The sequence below is a fragment of the Megascapheus bottae genome, chromosome 9 (genome assembly GCF_031878675.1).
Source record: "Megascapheus bottae isolate mThoBot1 chromosome 9, mThoBot2.hap1, whole genome shotgun sequence".
Classification (NCBI taxonomy): Eukaryota; Metazoa; Chordata; class Mammalia; order Rodentia; family Geomyidae; genus Megascapheus; species Megascapheus bottae.
This window is the reverse complement of record NC_143517.1, coordinates 29,665,836-29,680,953: the sequence shown is the minus strand read 5'-3', so window position 1 is coordinate 29,680,953 and position 15,118 is coordinate 29,665,836. Positions and strand designations below refer to the sequence as shown.

At 34.9% G+C, this 15,118-nt stretch overlaps 1 protein-coding gene across 6 annotated transcripts in view; it reads right to left on the bottom strand.

The window, feature by feature from the left end:
- The window catches only part of Ralyl (RALY RNA binding protein like), a 597,512-nt gene that overhangs the window by 88,753 nt on the left and 493,641 nt on the right, over positions 1-15,118 (bottom strand). For 4 of the 6 annotated variants that reach the window (XM_090339002.1, XM_090339000.1, XM_090339003.1 and 1 more), the window contains one exon: positions 12,794-12,826. The exons of the other annotated variants lie outside the window; for them this stretch is intronic. In XM_090339002.1, the coding sequence (XP_090195128.1) occupies positions 12,794-12,826 (33 nt within the window). The remainder of the gene's footprint in view (positions 1-12,793; positions 12,827-15,118) is intronic. 6 annotated transcript variants of the gene reach the window in all.

The window sequence follows — 15,118 nt, the reverse complement described above, 5'->3', positions numbered from 1 at the left end:
ATCTCTGCACTCTCTGAACTCTCTGCACTCTCATAAGAATATTCTTGCTTTCTCTTTTGCCAGTCCCAGGACTTGAACTCAGGGCCTCAGCACTGTCCTTGGGCTTTCTTTAAGGCTAGCACTCTACCATTTGAGCCACAGCACCACTTCTAGCTTTTTCTGTGTATATGTTACCAAGGAATTGAACCCAGGGCTTCATTCATGCTAGGCAAGCACTCCACCCCTAGGCAATGCTCCTGGCCCCAGATGAGAATATTCTTGTAATATGAATTTCCAGAGATGGAACTCTTCTTAATTAGTTTCAACCAGGTGATTTAGTTACTGATTCAGTTTCTTAGTTCATCAGTATGTCGTTATTATGGAATCCTACTTGACTGAGCCACTTAAGCATTAAGAAAATATAACTGTCTTAAATCAGCAGGAACCAACCTGTTTGCTTTGGTTTAATCAACATATATCCATGCAGAGAGTGCCTCTATCTTGTTCCTTATTCTCCTTAAAAAAAATGTTTCAAACTTTCTTAATAAGGACCAAGAATCACAACATATCAGAGAAAGGCTGGATAAGTGGGACTGCATTAAACTGCAGAGCTTTTGTATGGCAAAGGACATAGCTGGTAAATTAATTAGGAAGCCTACAGAATGGGAGAAGATCTTCACCGATCATACAATGGACAAAGGCCTCAAATCTAAAATATGTCAACAGCTCAAAAAATTGAATCACTCCAAAACTAATCTCCTAAGTAACAACCATCCCATTAAAAGATGGGCCAAAGACTTAAAGAGAGTCTTCTCTGAAGAAGAAACAAAAATGGCCTATAGACACATGAAGAAATGCTCAACATCTCTGGTCATAAAAGAAATGCAAATCAAAACAACTCTAAGATTCCACTTCACTCCAGTTAGAATGGCCAGGATCAAGAAATCTACTAACAACAGATGCTGGAGGGGATGTGGCCAGGAGGGATCACTACTACATTGTTGGTGGGAGTGCAAACTCGTTCAACCACTATGGAAAGCAGTATGGCAGTTCCTCAAAAGACTAAACATAGAGCTCCCCTATAACCCAGCAAATCCACTACTAGGCATTTACCCTTGTCCAGAAACAATGACATACTAAATCTACTAGCACAATGATGTTCATTGCAGCACTATTTACCATAGCAAAGATATAGAACCAAACCAGATGTCCCTCAGTTGATGAGTGGATCAACAAGATGTGGTATTTATAGACAATGGAATTCTATGCTGCTGTCAGAAAGAATGACATTGCCCCATTTGTTAGGAAATGGAAAGACTTAGAAAAAAATCATTTTCAGTGAACTAAGCCAGCCTCAAAGGAACATAGGCTCAATGGTTTCCCTCATTTGTCATAATCGGTAGAAACCTTGGGCTCTCCTAGCAGATATGTGCAATAGAGCAAAACCTAGATACATAAGTCTATATAGTATGACGCTAAATGAAATGATCTCTAGGATATAGAAACCGAAGCCTTATAATGAGTGATTGTTGGCCTTAATGTACTATGTTATCTCTCATCTCTTTTGCTGTCCCTTGGTAATCTCATATTGTTACAGTATCTCACTTTGTTATCTGATATATTGGTTATATTTGTATTTGGTTATTTGAAATTGGATAGGGAATGGGGGAAAATAAAATGAGAGGTGGGGGTGGGGGGAGGGTAATGGGGACCAAGACATGAGAAAGGGTATCAATGTATGTGAATTAATGCACCTCTTATCTGGCAAATATAATGTAACCCTTCTATTAATTACAATAAAAATATATGAAAAAAATATTTCAAACATTTTACTGTAAAGGTGGTGTACAGAATGGTTACAGTTACATGAATCAGGTAATGAGTACATTTCCTTTTTCACCATGTCATCCCTCCCTCATCCTCTCTCAGTTTTCTGTATCCAATTTCCCTACCCCAAAGCTGTGTACTTCACTTCCAGCATCGTGTCTAGTGGATATTACTGCTGAATTGACTCACTCTTTGTCACACCATTTCTGTGCTTCCTTTTTTCCTTCCCAAATCAGAAAAACTTATATACTAGACAAAGGATACAGAAAAAAAATCAAAACAGAGACAGAAGGGAATAAATAAAAAAAAAGAAAGAAGAAGATAACAAAGAACTGAAAACAACACAAAAACACCTTACTTTAATTTTTTGGAGTTCATTTTGTTAAGCATCATTTTAAAGGATCATATGCACACATCTTCTGAACCCTTGCAATGCACTCTTAAGAATATCCTTGTTCTCACTGCATGAATGTTTATATTACTGTTTAATTAGTCATGTCCAGGTGTAATTGTTTTTCTTTTTACTATCCATTAAGTTTATTTGTAGATTTATAGGAACATTCTACTTATTGCAAATAAGGGAAATCAGGCAGCCTGTGTTTCTTTGGGTCAGGCTTACTTCATTTAGTATAATTGTTAGCAAGCCTTTCCATTTCTCATTAATGATTCTTTATATTTGAACCCATGCATCCAACACAAAATTTTGCTGGTTAAGTTGGAAATGGAGTCTCTCCGACTTTTTATTCTAGGGTTAAATTGAGTTTAATCAAATCTTAGCCTCCTAATTAACTAGAAATACAGTTGTAAATACTAGCTCCTCGATTAGAAGGAAATCTTATTAGAGGAATCAACAATTTTTGAGACCTCAGAACACTGTTTTTGTTTATGTATATTGAAGAGCTTTTTCAGTAGTGTTCTTTTTTCTTTTTAATTATTTTCTGTTTTGCTTGTCAGTGTTTAGTGTTCATATTGTTATGACTATGTAAATATCATTTACAGTTGAGTGATATACTGCACAATGCCATGATTAAATTTCCTTCTGGTACCAATTGTTGTTTTCTTGGCACTTATAGTTGTCTCATGTTTGGAACTCAGCCATTCAGAACCCAAGCTAGTACTCTCTAGATCTCTGAGGAAACCACTGTATTTTTCTTCTGAGTACTTGTTTCTCTATACATAATTTCTCCCATCTTTCTCACTTTCTACAAGTTTTTAATCCTACCTAAACAGGGCTGAACTGATATTCAGAAATAAAGATCAAGATGCTGGCAATGATGTTTCAATCAGAATAAAATGGCATTATAATATCCACTTCATGTTTTTAACCTCTGGTTTGTACTTTGGAGATTTTAATATTATGTTAGTAATATTACTCCAAAAAACAGTAGGGACTGGAAAACAGAAAACACACAAGAGACATTTATTTCAGTGTACTTTGTAGCACCCTTCATCTTATCTTTTCAAATCTAATGTCTAAATTCCTTACTAAAATGTTCCACTAATGATGAGTAGATGTTTTGATCATTGCACAACAGATGGAAAGCTGAGTATATAATAGGATATTTTGTCTCTCTCATAGGCTAGTGTAGAGCAGTGGCTGACATCATTATTATGTAATATTTTTCACACACTTGGAGACCTTCAATAATGAATTGATGTACTTACGGAAATTAGATAGCTGCTCATTGCAGAAAGGGTAGTGATGCTGTCAAGTCTTTTCTCTGGAGCTTCAAACCCAAAGCTGGCATTTGAAGAAACTTAGGAATGAGCATTCCCTCCTTCTATGACTTTGTGGCATTACAAGAGAATTTAGAGTACTTAGCTTGCCACAGACTCACTGTGGTTCATGTGGATAATCAAAGGTCCCTGTTTTATGGAGCGAATCTTTAAAAATAACTCCTTCAGAGAGCTTCATTTTTTAAAGGCTTTAAAGATTTTTAGTATCCAGGTAGGCTATAACATCATGCCTGCATGATACAACAATTTAGTTAATATCTGGGAGAAATGTCTCACAAGGTGTTTCATCTTATACATGCTTTTTGTGGATACTAAGGGCGAATTGTAGTGGATAGTTGCCCACCTTTCATTAAAACACAGGTAGGTGATTCATTTTCAAATTGAATGTGGCCCTCAACTTCTAGTGGTCCATTTTGAATAAGATCTAGTAAAAATTTCACTAAGATAATGAGGTTTCTAATAACATGAAACTTTTGACCTTAACTTTTAATGTATCTTAGTATATGAAAAATATGACTTCCAAATGCATTTTTTCCTCTTTAGGGAAATGAGTATCCCTTTTTTTCAGCTATTAGTACATGAATAATGCCTGGGTTTTGCTAATATTTGTCCATCCTCATCATTATTGGGATAACCATTTTGTTCTACAGAGTTAAGCAGAATATCCTTTTGAATCAAAAATACATTTTTGTACTTTGAAAAGGTCACCACAAATATCGAAAAGGTCACATTTTGAGACTGATGAAATAAAGATCAGTCATCCTTAGCTGATGGACAGAATGTGACTTGAAAGTGAGGACTGAACACTTCCTGAGCACTCTCACAAAGGCTTCTCTCAGCAGTAAATGACTTTTAAATGTATGTGAATTATTTCCCTGAGTAATTAGAGCTGTAGTTTAGACGTTTGTGATGACTCAAATAAATATGAAACCCAGAGAAAGAAGTGTTAGACTGTAAGACATCATCGGCTACTTCAGCAAAAGCCCCAGAGTGTACTTCCATCCAGTATGGCTCCCCGTGCTCTAGTGTGCTTCCTAAGATGTTAGAAGGTTTCTGTCATCACTATCCTGGAATGAAAAGATCAGCGACATCTACTTCATCTGTGAGAGAATCAGGAAAAGTCACTGACCAACACAAATAAGGAATAATCAATATTTTGAGCCCTTTCAGGATTAGTGTTACGTGTACCCTGTGGAAACTATTTAGTGAATAAGTCATGATTGACCTGGATATTCAGCCTGAGTATATTTTAGAAAGCTAAGAGAAGAAAAAAAAAGTTATGTTCTACAAGTTGTTTCAATAATTTTCTATTCTCTGAGATGGGCTGAAAGTAGTCTCATGAAGGACACAATAGCACTTTAAGTGTTTTTCAGTTTTATTTCTAGTGAGAGACTGTTTTCAGGATTGCTTTTTAAGTTGTGAAACACTAAGACCCTATTTTAAATTGATTCAGAAATGATCTCTTCATGGAATATTTTAACAGAATATCTAAATAAGTTTATTCACATATATTTAATGAATATATTTTCGTTGGTCAGATTATATGATCTTCTTTTCCAGTGTAGCCTGATACTTTCAAAACTTCATAAATAGGGGCTGGTGGTTTCATTCCATGGAGGAGTACTTGATAAACATATTTAAATACCATGGTTTATACCCCAGTAGTAAAAAAAAATGAGACAAAGGACAAAATAAATTTATGATTCATAAATAAAGGGCTAGAACAGTATAGAAACAGTAGTAGCATATGCTTCTCAAAACTTTGGTTATTTTACATTTGATACTATAATAACCCTTAAGATTTGTTTACAATACGAGACCTATAATTATGTATGTTAAATGTGCTCACTTATTTCCTTACATATGGGCATTTTTGGCACTACATTATAAAATTGTTTCAGAATTGTGTGATATGAAGTTGTCATATTCCTCCATACACTTGTAAGACTTGCACTTTAAAAATGATCAGGTGGATAAGGCTGAGATTATTATAAGTAAGTGCTATTGAGTATGGTTAGATTCTTTATCCTATATTAATGTTACATTTTAACAATATTTTATCTTAAACACACAGTATATAGGATACAAGATTTGCTATGGATTAAATGGATTTAATGACTGAATAGATTTTTTATATTCAGGCCTTATGAGTATATACGTATATATGCATATATTCAACACATATTATATATGTCTATAAGTAAATATACATTATCTAGATCTAGATTTGTTTCTGTAATTCTCTAAATATTGAACAAAGAGCTCTTCCAAATTTTTTATGAGAGTGAAGTTGCCTAAAACATGTAATGATACTGATTTTGAGAGTGAAACTGAATTGTGACATCTGGGTTAATGTGACACTTTATTACATGAACACATCGGATAGCAGCAGAAGTGCTGATAACACTTTTTTGAAATACCATCAGCTGTAAAGCACTGCACCACTGCTTCCTTTAAAAGAAGGGCCTAAATAAATCTGTTTAATGATTCCATGCATTTTTGTCCCCCTATGAAACTATATTCCTGCCTGTTATAATCCATGATTATTTCCTTTCCCCCAGGAGAACATTTCACTGAAGAAATAAAAGCCATTTCACACAACCAGTAGCTTTATTTCTTAAGGTCTTTTTTGGGGGGAGGGGTTGGTGGATAGGGACTGAGGATGAATCTTTCTGATGACTTTACTGCTTTTTATTATTGAAGAGTAATGAGACCTCTTTCCTAAAATGTGTCCAGAGCCCATGAATTCAAGACACCCTTGTCAAAATATGCACGTAAATGATTGATTACCCAATTTATTGGTGATATTGTATATGCCATCATGATGCTGTTTAAATGATCTTGACAAGTACAGAAGAGTGTCATTGACAGGTGCTGAAATAAATGATAGGTTTAAGCTTTCAGATGTTTTCACAGAATTTCCCTGAGTGGCAGGTTGATAAATTAAAATTACAGTTGTAGCATTGGGCCTGAAAGCACAACTGCTTTAGATTACAAAAATAGCACTGCAAAAACTTTGTGTACTCTCCAGAGAAGGAGCCTGAAGGGACTTGGGAAAAAAATGGAGCAAACACGGCTGCTAAAGAAATCATTAATTTTGTGGAATCACTGTTTGAGTCTGAAAAAAAGAAGAACTAAAATAGATTTCTTTTGTAGAAGAAGAAATTGGTTTTATCTTTTTATCCGTTTCCCCAGTGGAGATTTAGAGAAAACTGAAACCAAACCATCAGAAAATAGGCTGGCCATTAGTAATTCTTTGATGTCCTACAGTCATACTTAACACTTAGGAACAAGTTCTTATTAACTATACCTGAATTCCTATACTGTTCCTGGGTTGTAAATCCTAACATCTAACATCACTCAATCAGTTACTAATATTGGACCTTTGTGTTTCGTGTGTGTGTGTGTGTACGCACATGCAGGCACATACATATATTTATTGAGATAGGATCTTCCTATGTAGCACAGGCTATCTTGAACTCACTATGTGAGTCCAAACTTGTAATCCTTCTGCTTTAATCTCCCGACTGCTAGAATCACAGGCATATGATACCATGCCTGGGTGAATTTTGAAATTTTTAAAGATTAGATTTGGTTAAGTCATTATTTTTCATTCTTATTTTTTTGCCAGTCATGGGGACTGAACTCAGGGCCTGAGTACTGTCCTTCAACTTTCTCAAGGTTAGAACTCTACTACCTGAGCCACAGAACCACTTCCAGCTTCTTTCTATGTATGTGTCACCGAGGAATCAAACCTGGGTCTTCATGCATGCTAGGCAAGCACTCTACCACTAGGTCAAATTCCCAGCCCCTCAATTCTTATTTTATGCTATTCAATTCTGTATATTTTCAAGTTATACTGTACCTGACAAATTGCAATTGCACTCTGAGTAGTTCTACTATACTATAATCTCATTTTTTTTTTTTGCCAGTCCTGGGCTTGAGCTCAGGGTCTGAGCACTGTCCTTGGACTTTCTCAAGGCTAGAGCTCTACCACTTGAGCCTCAGCACCACTTTCGGCTTATTTTTTTTTCTATGTATGTGGTACCGAGGAATCGAACCCGGGTCTTTGTGCATGCTTAGGCAAGCACTCTACCACTAGGCCAAACTCCCAGCCCAAATCTCATTTTTTTAAAAAACATTCTTTTTTAGTTGGAAAATAATAGACAGATGAACATAAATAATCCAATGGTGCTGTGTGACTTGTAAGGATAAATCATCAGGTCCCTGTATGATTTCTGAACATGCTGTTTACCTCAATTTGTTCATTACTGTAGTCAGGGTGCTTTAAGTGTTCAACATATATAATGAAGACATTTTTGTACATGTATATAAAGCACTTTAACTAACTTAGAAATCTTACTTTTGCCTTTTTGTCAGCCATTCAATCTTTCTAGACCAGTGGGTGTGCATGATGGATGTGCTTGTTACAGTATGTTCCCTCTGCTGCCAATCACAAGGCCTTTTCAAGGAATGTTCATATGTCCCTACTGAAGATAAGAAGAGACTCTCCTTAGGGCTTGAAAAATGTATTGGCAATCTGGTCAATATATTAACTTCTAAGTTCTTAAGTTAAGACAATCTCTTAGTTCCTAAATGATTAGTAAGTATCTATATAAACCTATAGGATTATTTATTTATTTATTTTAAGATTTTATTAACATTGATTTTTGCATTATATTTTAAATGTCATGTTTAACAAAAAGTATTCAAGAAGGTAATCTCTATATACAATCACTAGTACATAGATTTTAGAACATAATTAAAATTAAGCTGAGTCATTGTATATCATAGATACATATTAATCTACGTAATAAACCTGTTTTTATTTGAAAATGTTTTGTTACCAACCTACTCTTAAAAATATAAACCTAGAGCCGGGAGTTTGGCCTAGTGGTAGTACTTGTCTAGCTTGCATGAAGATCCGGATTCGATTCCTCAATTCCACATACATAGAAAAAAGCTGGAAATGGTACTGAGGCTCAAGTGGTAGAGCTATGGCCTTGTGAAAGTCCAAAGACAGTGCTCAGGCCCTGAGTTCAATTTCCATGACTGGCAAAACGAAAATATATAAACCTATAGATGAGTATTTGTTTGCTATTCCCACAATCATATTATTAATGCTTTAGTTGCTGTAGGACATCTTTTAAATTCCTCCCAGGATTGCCTTCTTGTTTTTCATGATGCTGGTGTGTTTGAGTGTGTGTGTGTGTGTGTGTGTGTGTGTGTGTGTGTATGTGTGTGTGTGAGTGTGTGTGTGTTGTCTAGCTTCTCTGAATATTTCCCCAGAATGACAGTCCATCCTGAAATGATTTCTCTTCTCTTGAATCCAGCCATAATGGCACTTTTATACAACATTCAAATGTTTGATTTAGTTTTTATCATTTACTAGAATGTACTTTAGGAAATATATATATATATACACATATAATGACTTAGCTATTGAACAGAATATGAAAGGTGATTCGCACATATCTTTCATGTTTACTATATGTCAGATATTTTCCTAAGTCCTCAGTCCTTGGAGTATTAGCTCATTTATAATAGTCAGAATTAGATGCTACTCTTAAAGCAAGTCCCCACTAATATTGTAATGTATACTATGTGAGTCACTGTAAGGTCTCCTCTAGAACTTCGATACAAACAACTAGTATAAATTTCTAGTCTCATGCAATATCAAGGCTTAATGAAATTTCAGGAAAGCATGCTTGCTGATTTCAATCTACACCTGGAATCCTAGCCACTTAGGAGACTGGGATTGGGAAGATGGCAATTCCAGACCAGTTCTGATCTCCCATTGTCAAAAATACTTAGGTATAAAGGGCCAGAGTATGTGACTCAAGTCATCGTTTGTAAGCACAAGTTGCTGAGTTCAAGCCTCAGTACCATAAACAAAAGTACATTGAAGATCTAAATTCAGATTAAGACTGTAAGGATGCCATCTGTATTGGCATATGCTTGTAACTCTACATAATTAGAGCCAGGAGATTGGGTGAGTTTGAAGCAAGTGTATTGCAAAGTTAAGTGGCACTATCTCTGAAATAAATTCCCATACAAATGCACACATCCACAATACCCACCAGTAGTAACACAAAAACTAAATGAGAAAAGGAAGAACAAAGACTAGAGCATAGTAGGTAGGATTAGTTTTGGATGCAGGGTGAGCTGCTGCACTGACAGTATTTAGTCTTTCTATTTTAAACTTGGTGAATAGAACTTATCCATGTCCAAATAACATGGCAGATACATACCATCCATCTGGTCTTGTCCATGATCAACTAGGTCATAGTTGCAAGGACAAGAGAAATAAACACTTCTCTGTCACTTTCATCCTTGATATATTCTTGAATCTAGAACCCACCAAAGATTCTAATATCCATACAACTTTAAATTGTTCTATACTATTTGGGTTACTCTAATTTAAAATATGTTTTTGAACTTATTTAGGAAAATGTTGTGGACCTGAAATTCTTTTTTCAATGTATTTTATTGTTGGGGTGATGTGTAGAGGGATTACAGTTGCCTTCAGAAGATAGTGGGTATATTCCTTCTTAAACATTGATACTCCTTCCCTTGCTTTTCTCCCGCTTTCCTTCTCCCACTCATCTTGGTTTTACCCTTCTCTTCCCTATTTCAAATTAACAAATAAGCGTATAGACAGTATACCAGGTAACAAAGTCAGATAAAGTAACAACATGAGGTAAACCATAAAGGGAAAAAAGCGAAAAGAAATAGCTTCACATAGTTCATTAAGAGCAGCAATCACAAAGATAAACCTCTTGCTTCTACATGCTGGAGTTCATTTCTCTTAGCCACATCCTATATGGCCATATGTATATAGCTTTTGAGCTAATGTGATCCTCCACTAGAAGAATCCTAGACATATACTAATTATTACAAATGAAGGAAACCATGGAGCCTATGTTTATTTGCGTCTGGCCTATTTCTTAAGTATATGTAATATATCTACATAATATTATAGGTATATTTGAAAGAGGTTTCGCTACATATAGCAAGCTAGTCTCAAACTTTGATGCTCCTTCCTCTAATCCTGAGGGCTATAATTCCAGGTAGGTGTGACCAAGCCCAGCATTAAATTATATTTTCAAATTCTTTATATATATAATTGAATATGATGTAGTGTTAATTCTGGACAACATAAAGATGGAAGTTTTATGTACCTCAGCACCACTAATGAGGAGACTTGCACGACCATTCTCTAACCACTTCTCATCTGTTATGGTCTTTGATGGATAAATTCTAAGACAAACCCAGACCAGTGTGATCACCTCCATCATATGCATCCAAAAGAAGAGACTGTGAGAAGTTACATTGCAAAGGTTTTTCTCAAGGGATTTCCAGGAATCTGTGTGTGTGTACATAGAAAAAGAAGACTGCCCCTTGGGCTTGGCTGGCTTCAGAACCACACAGGTAACTTGAAGGAATAATAGGATAAGAGGGGGAAATTGGGAATAATGAAGAAAGATTGACATCGACTAAGAAGAAGTGTACTCATAACCTGACTTACGGGATTATAACCCCTTGGTACAACTACATCATCATCATCATCATCATCATCATCATCATCATCATCACTACCACCATCACTGTATCACTAATCTGAGCAAACAGAACCACTCTGGGACAAGCTTTTATCCAGTTTTGTAGGTACCTTTATGGAAGAACAACCATAAGATCCAACTCTATCACTCTTGTTCATATACCTGAAGGAATCTAAGTCAGCATCCAATAGAGGTAACTGTACATCAGCGTTTATGACAGGGATGTTCATAATAGCTTTATATATACACGCATACATATATGTACATATATAGGTTGATATGTATATTCATATATATGTTATATACATATATGTTATATATTCACATATATAAAGAGAACAGCAATATCATTTTAATTCCCAACAATATTTCTACTTTGAATATTTGTTGAATTATACATTGTTTTGTTTTGGAAAATTTTTGTTAGGGTGTTATTAGTGAGTGACAAACTCCTGTTGAGTTTAAAACAAAGATTACTTAGGGTCTGCCCTTGTTCTGCAGAGGTAGTCAATAAAAAATGGCTCCCATCTCGGAACACAAAAGACTGCAGAGAAAATGTATTAAGTGAAGCATGAAGGGAAGCTATTTCAGCCCTCTTGACTCCGGGGCAGACATATATGCATTCCAATAAAAGATTTCTTTGGGTTTGAAGCTTTTTAACAATAGGAGCTGATGGTCAATGTAGGAGAAGAGTATACTGCAATGATTTTTTGTAATGATTTTTTATGACCATACCAACTTGACCTTTCATTTCTCACAAAATCTTCCAATAAAATGCATATGCTTCATTTTCCTCTTCCTGTGCTCAAACAATTATTTTGATTTGGGGAATTTAAAATGACTTCCCGAAACACTTTGATGAGGAATAGAAAGGAATTATGAACAATGTTGTTCAATGAATGTAGAAATATTCCAGGGCTTTGAATAAGAAAATTGACCTAACCATTTAAAACTCTAACTCTGTCAAATTTCTGGTCACTAACCACAATAGAGTGGAACTGTTTCTTTCCTTATCAAAAATAGTTTGATGGCATGATGACATCTTTCAAGTTTATGATATATTTCATCCATAATATGAAGCATGCAAATTCCCTTCAGAACATATGTTCCTATCTTAGATAAAGGGTTATTTGGTAGACCAGACTAAAAATTTGCTGATTGTTAAATAGTTCTAAATGCCAGACATATGTATCTTTGTTTTCAGAACAGTAGCCATCAGAGAAGGCAACTTTTCTCTGGTGCTTCTTATCTTCATATTCAGAGCAGTTGATTGAGAGTGAATTGAAAGAATAACATAAAGTGAGTATAAGGAGGAGAGACAGGTACAGGAGTGGAAGATGTTTTAAAGGAAGAGGAGGAAACAGTGAGCAAAAAGAAAAGCACACTTTTAGGAAGCCTAGGTATTATGAATCTGTGATTCAAGAATATTTAGAACCATCTGAGCACATCTTTGCAGGCTAAGAATAAGATTATCATCACATCTTGCATGGTTATTATAACAGGCACAGGATTGCATATGTACTAATAATACAAAATATCCCAGAGAACATTTAATTCAGTCTTTATAAAGCAAAGCCAGAACCAATTCATGCTTTTTAAATACAGGGTCAATAACTGAAAATATTATCTTCATTTAGCTTGATATGAGCTAAATAACTCATATTGAAAATGTTTAGAGGTATACTCACCCAACAGACAGGAATGGTTCCTTTGATTCAAGTCTATGAAAAAGTATGAAAAATACATTTAACATAATAGTTTTCTGCACATTCAAAAATTGCTTTTAAATGAATCTGGCTGAATTATTATACATAATTTAGCTGTAGCATGAAACTGTAAGTAATATGTTAAATCCTAATCTAACTTGATAGTTTCACTGAATAAAAGCAGAGGCAAAATAAAATGTAACACTTATATATACTTCACTTATTTTCTTTTTTCATGATGATTTGTGTCTGAAGTTTTAATGGAACTGTAGTTGCAGTGAAGAAATGTGTTTGGTTATATATTGCCTGAATAACATTTTCAGGGTAAGTATTATGTCATAGAACATATTGGAAAACAAATGGTTTTTTTATTGGGAAAACACCCCTGAAATGAGGGGAAATTGTTGGAGATGAATAATGAGAGATGTTTAGAATGTTTGCTTTATAAGATATAAAGGATTACTCAGTGATAAAATAAAAATTACTTGAAATAAATGAGAGAAGTTCCTCATAATGTGACACAAGAGACTGTTTAGATGCACTTTTACAATTATCTTAATTCCTCCCTATTTTCTACTAAGAACACTTGAAAAATGGAAAACATACAAGTATCAATAGAATTATTTCTCTAGGCTTTCCAATAATTTCAGTCTAATATTTGTCAGACCTTTGTGCAGAAGTGTAGTTCCAGGGTGTAAGAGGGCACCCTGTAATCACCCTTGCCATTTATTTAAGCACAGCTTTGAACCACATTCTCTGAGGAGGTGATAAGCAATTGAATAAGACCAAATTTAAGAAACTTAGTCTTTGATATTCAGAAATACAAATGCTGAGAGCAGAGTATTTTTAAAATAGCATTTGTTGATTGTCTTTTATTTGAAGGTTTAAAATATGTGGTTGTGGGACAGAGTAGTACAGGGAACAATGGCTTACTGAATAATATTGTTAGACTGATTAGCTGATTAGTTTTTCCTCCTTATCTTCCCATTTAGCTTTTCACTTTGACTACTTCTTTTTTATTTTCATTTTTTAATTTTATTGTCGGGATAATGTATAGAGATAGTAGGTGCATTACTTCTCACACATTTATACCCCTTCTCATGGCCTGGGTGCTGTCCCTGAGCACTTCAGCTCAAGGCTATCACCCTACCCTTGAGCCAAGCCCCACTTCCTGTTTTCTAGTGATTAACTGGAGATAAGAGTCTCTTGGCTTTTGTATTGCCTGAGCTGGCTTTGACCCTTGATCCTCAGATCTCAGCCTCCTGAGTAACTAGGTGTGAGCCACCATGCCCTGACCTCTCCTCATGTTTTTGTCCCCATTTCCCTCCCTCCACCCCTTCCCAATCATCTTGTTTTCCTCCCCTTCCCTTTCCTATTTCAAATTAACAAATAAATGTTTATACAATATACCAGGTAACCAAGTCAGATACAGTAACAACATGAGATTAACCATAAGGGCAAAAAAAAAAGAGAGAGAGAGAGAGAGAAGAGAAATAACATTAAGAACAAAAATCACACAAGATAAAGCTCTTGTTTCCATATGCTAGAGTTTGTTTCATTTAGTTTCATCCTGTATGACCTTATGTACATCGGTTTTGCGCTATTGTAATCCTCTGCTAGGAGAGTCCTAGATGTGTACAAATGAGGGAAACCATTGAGCCTATGTTCCTTTGGGTCTGGCTTGCTTCACTTAGTATGATTTTTTTTTATGTCACTTTGACTATTTCTATCTTGATGTTCTGTTAAATAATTCAGAGAATAACTCAAAATGTTTGAAATGATATTCAATGTGTGGATTTGAATCAAGTGGTAGAGCACCAGTCAAGTATAAAAAATAAAGTCAAAATGATGTTTGACAGAGAGTTCTATTTTCCTATAAACCAAAATTTTACAAACTCTGCATGACAAGCCAGTCCTTGTTTGATGTCTGATTTTTAAAATTTTTTCTTTTTTATTGTTTTTATAAAGATGGTATAGAAAGCAGTTAAAGTTTCATCAGTCAAATAATGAGTACAATTCTTTTTGGACAAGGTTACTTTTCCCCCTCTTTATGTCTGATTTTATACAATTTACAAGTTCAGATTGATTTTTACATTTTTAAGAGCTTGGGAAATATCAAAAGAAAAATAATTCTTGATATGTCAAAATTATATGAAATTATAGTTTCAGTACCTCTACACAAAGCCCATTGTAACACAGCCAAATCATTTCATGTAGATATTGTATAAGGATGCTTTTGTGTGATGGCAGCAAATTGCTAGCTATAGCAGAGGCTGTGTTCATAATCTTAAAATATTTACTATATTT